At 45.5% G+C, this 1,364-nt stretch overlaps 1 protein-coding gene across 1 annotated transcript; it reads left to right on the top strand.

Annotated features, from left to right (window-relative positions):
• On the top strand, positions 1 to 1,364 carry LOC131462761 (retinol-binding protein 2-like). The gene is made up of 4 exons (XM_058634266.1): positions 1 to 146; positions 639 to 817; positions 929 to 1,030; positions 1,225 to 1,364. Exons 1-4 carry the CDS (start codon positions 74 to 76, stop codon positions 1,276 to 1,278), a joined length of 408 nt encoding a protein of 135 aa, XP_058490249.1. The 5' UTR covers positions 1 to 73; the 3' UTR covers positions 1,279 to 1,364.

Below are 1,364 nucleotides of genomic sequence, written 5' to 3'. Positions count from 1 at the left end.
CCACTGAACAGTGTGTCTCAGTGTGAAAAGCTAACTCTAAAGGCAAACTTCTTCCTCCACGCTCCACTCCAAAATGCCTGTAGACTACAGCGGTCGCTGGGAGATGGTGAGCAATGAGAACTTTGAGGACGTCATGAAAGCCCTTGGTGAGTTGAACGCGGACATCTAATGCTTTAAAAGGGGAAGAGTGTGACTACATGTGTCACTAACAACAGGGATACATTATGAGGGATAATCTAGAAGGAGAGTGAGAGAGAGGAGGAGTGAGACTAACGGAGAAAGATCACAAAGAATGCGTACTTTCCTCATCAAGCTGCAATCAGGCCAAGTTACCCTTCCATGCTCTTTTATTGTGCCAAATAAATATTGATTCACTCCTTCAGCCACTTCATTCAATGAAAGATAAGACGGTCTGGATCAGGCGCTGGCTCCAGGTCTGTCCAGCCCTCTGCTAAACTTCTACATCCTCATGGAAACGGCTCAAAAACTAAATGTAGATGGGTAAACGTATGATGACAAGACAATGAATGGTGGGCTAAATGAATATGTGAACAGTCTTTCTGGCATAAGCCTAAATTGTGTGACGGGCTTCACCGTGCGACCTTTGACGCGATCCATCGACATCCTGTGTTTTGCAGACATCGACTTTGCCACCAGAAAGATTGCTGTCCATCTGCATCAGAGCAAAATCATCGTCCAGGACGGAGACAAGTTTGAGACAAAGACGCTGAGCACCTTCAGAAACTACGAGGTCAACTTCACGATGGGACAGGAGTTTGAGGAGCACGTAAAGGCCCTGGACGGCAGGACAGTCATGGTGGGACTATTTCCTGGTTTTGATGATGATGATGATGAGGATGATGATAGCCAGAAAAATCATGATCGATGTTTTGATCGTTGTTTTTTTTGTGTGTGTTTGACGGAACAGACACTGGTGAACTGGGATGGAGACAAGCTGGTGTGTGTTCAGAGGGGGGAGAAGGAAAACCGTGGCTGGAAACAGTGGATCGAGGGAGACATGCTACACCTGGTGAGAATCACAGCAGTATTAGACCCAGAACAGCCTGCAGTTTGATCAGACTCATTAGTCTCTTTTATTGTTCAATAACAATAAAAGTTAATGAATCACTGTGTGAAGAAACAGAGCTTAAAGCGCAGCCTGATTATGCAACTGAGAGAGACATGTGGACTTGTGTGTGTAAAGGTCTGCGTCTCCTCTTTCAGGAACTCACTGCACTCGACAAAGTCTGCCACCAAGTGTTCAAGAAGGCACAATAACATGGGAACAGCACTCGCCTGCAACCAAACTGTCTATTTATACTGTGACTGTGGAGACTTGTAATAAACCACGGACATGAAATGTG

The sequence above is a fragment of the Solea solea genome, chromosome 7 (genome assembly GCF_958295425.1).
Source record: "Solea solea chromosome 7, fSolSol10.1, whole genome shotgun sequence".
NCBI lineage: Eukaryota > Metazoa > Chordata > Actinopteri > Pleuronectiformes > Soleidae > Solea > Solea solea.
Note: the sequence above shows the minus strand (reverse complement) of the source record. Positions and strands in the feature narration are given on the sequence as shown.

Bases quoted from the DNA above. Each gene is read 5' to 3' on its own strand.
- LOC131462761 (XM_058634266.1), top strand. From the start codon at position 74: ATGCCTGTAGACTACAGCGGTCGCTGGGAGATGGTGAGCAATGAGAAC. The intron at 147-638 runs GTGAGTTGAACG...TGTGTTTTGCAG, and splicing joins GGACGTCATGAAAGCCCTTG to ACATCGACTTTGCCACCAGA. The intron at 818-928 runs GTGGGACTATTT...TTGACGGAACAG, and splicing joins TGGACGGCAGGACAGTCATG to ACACTGGTGAACTGGGATGG.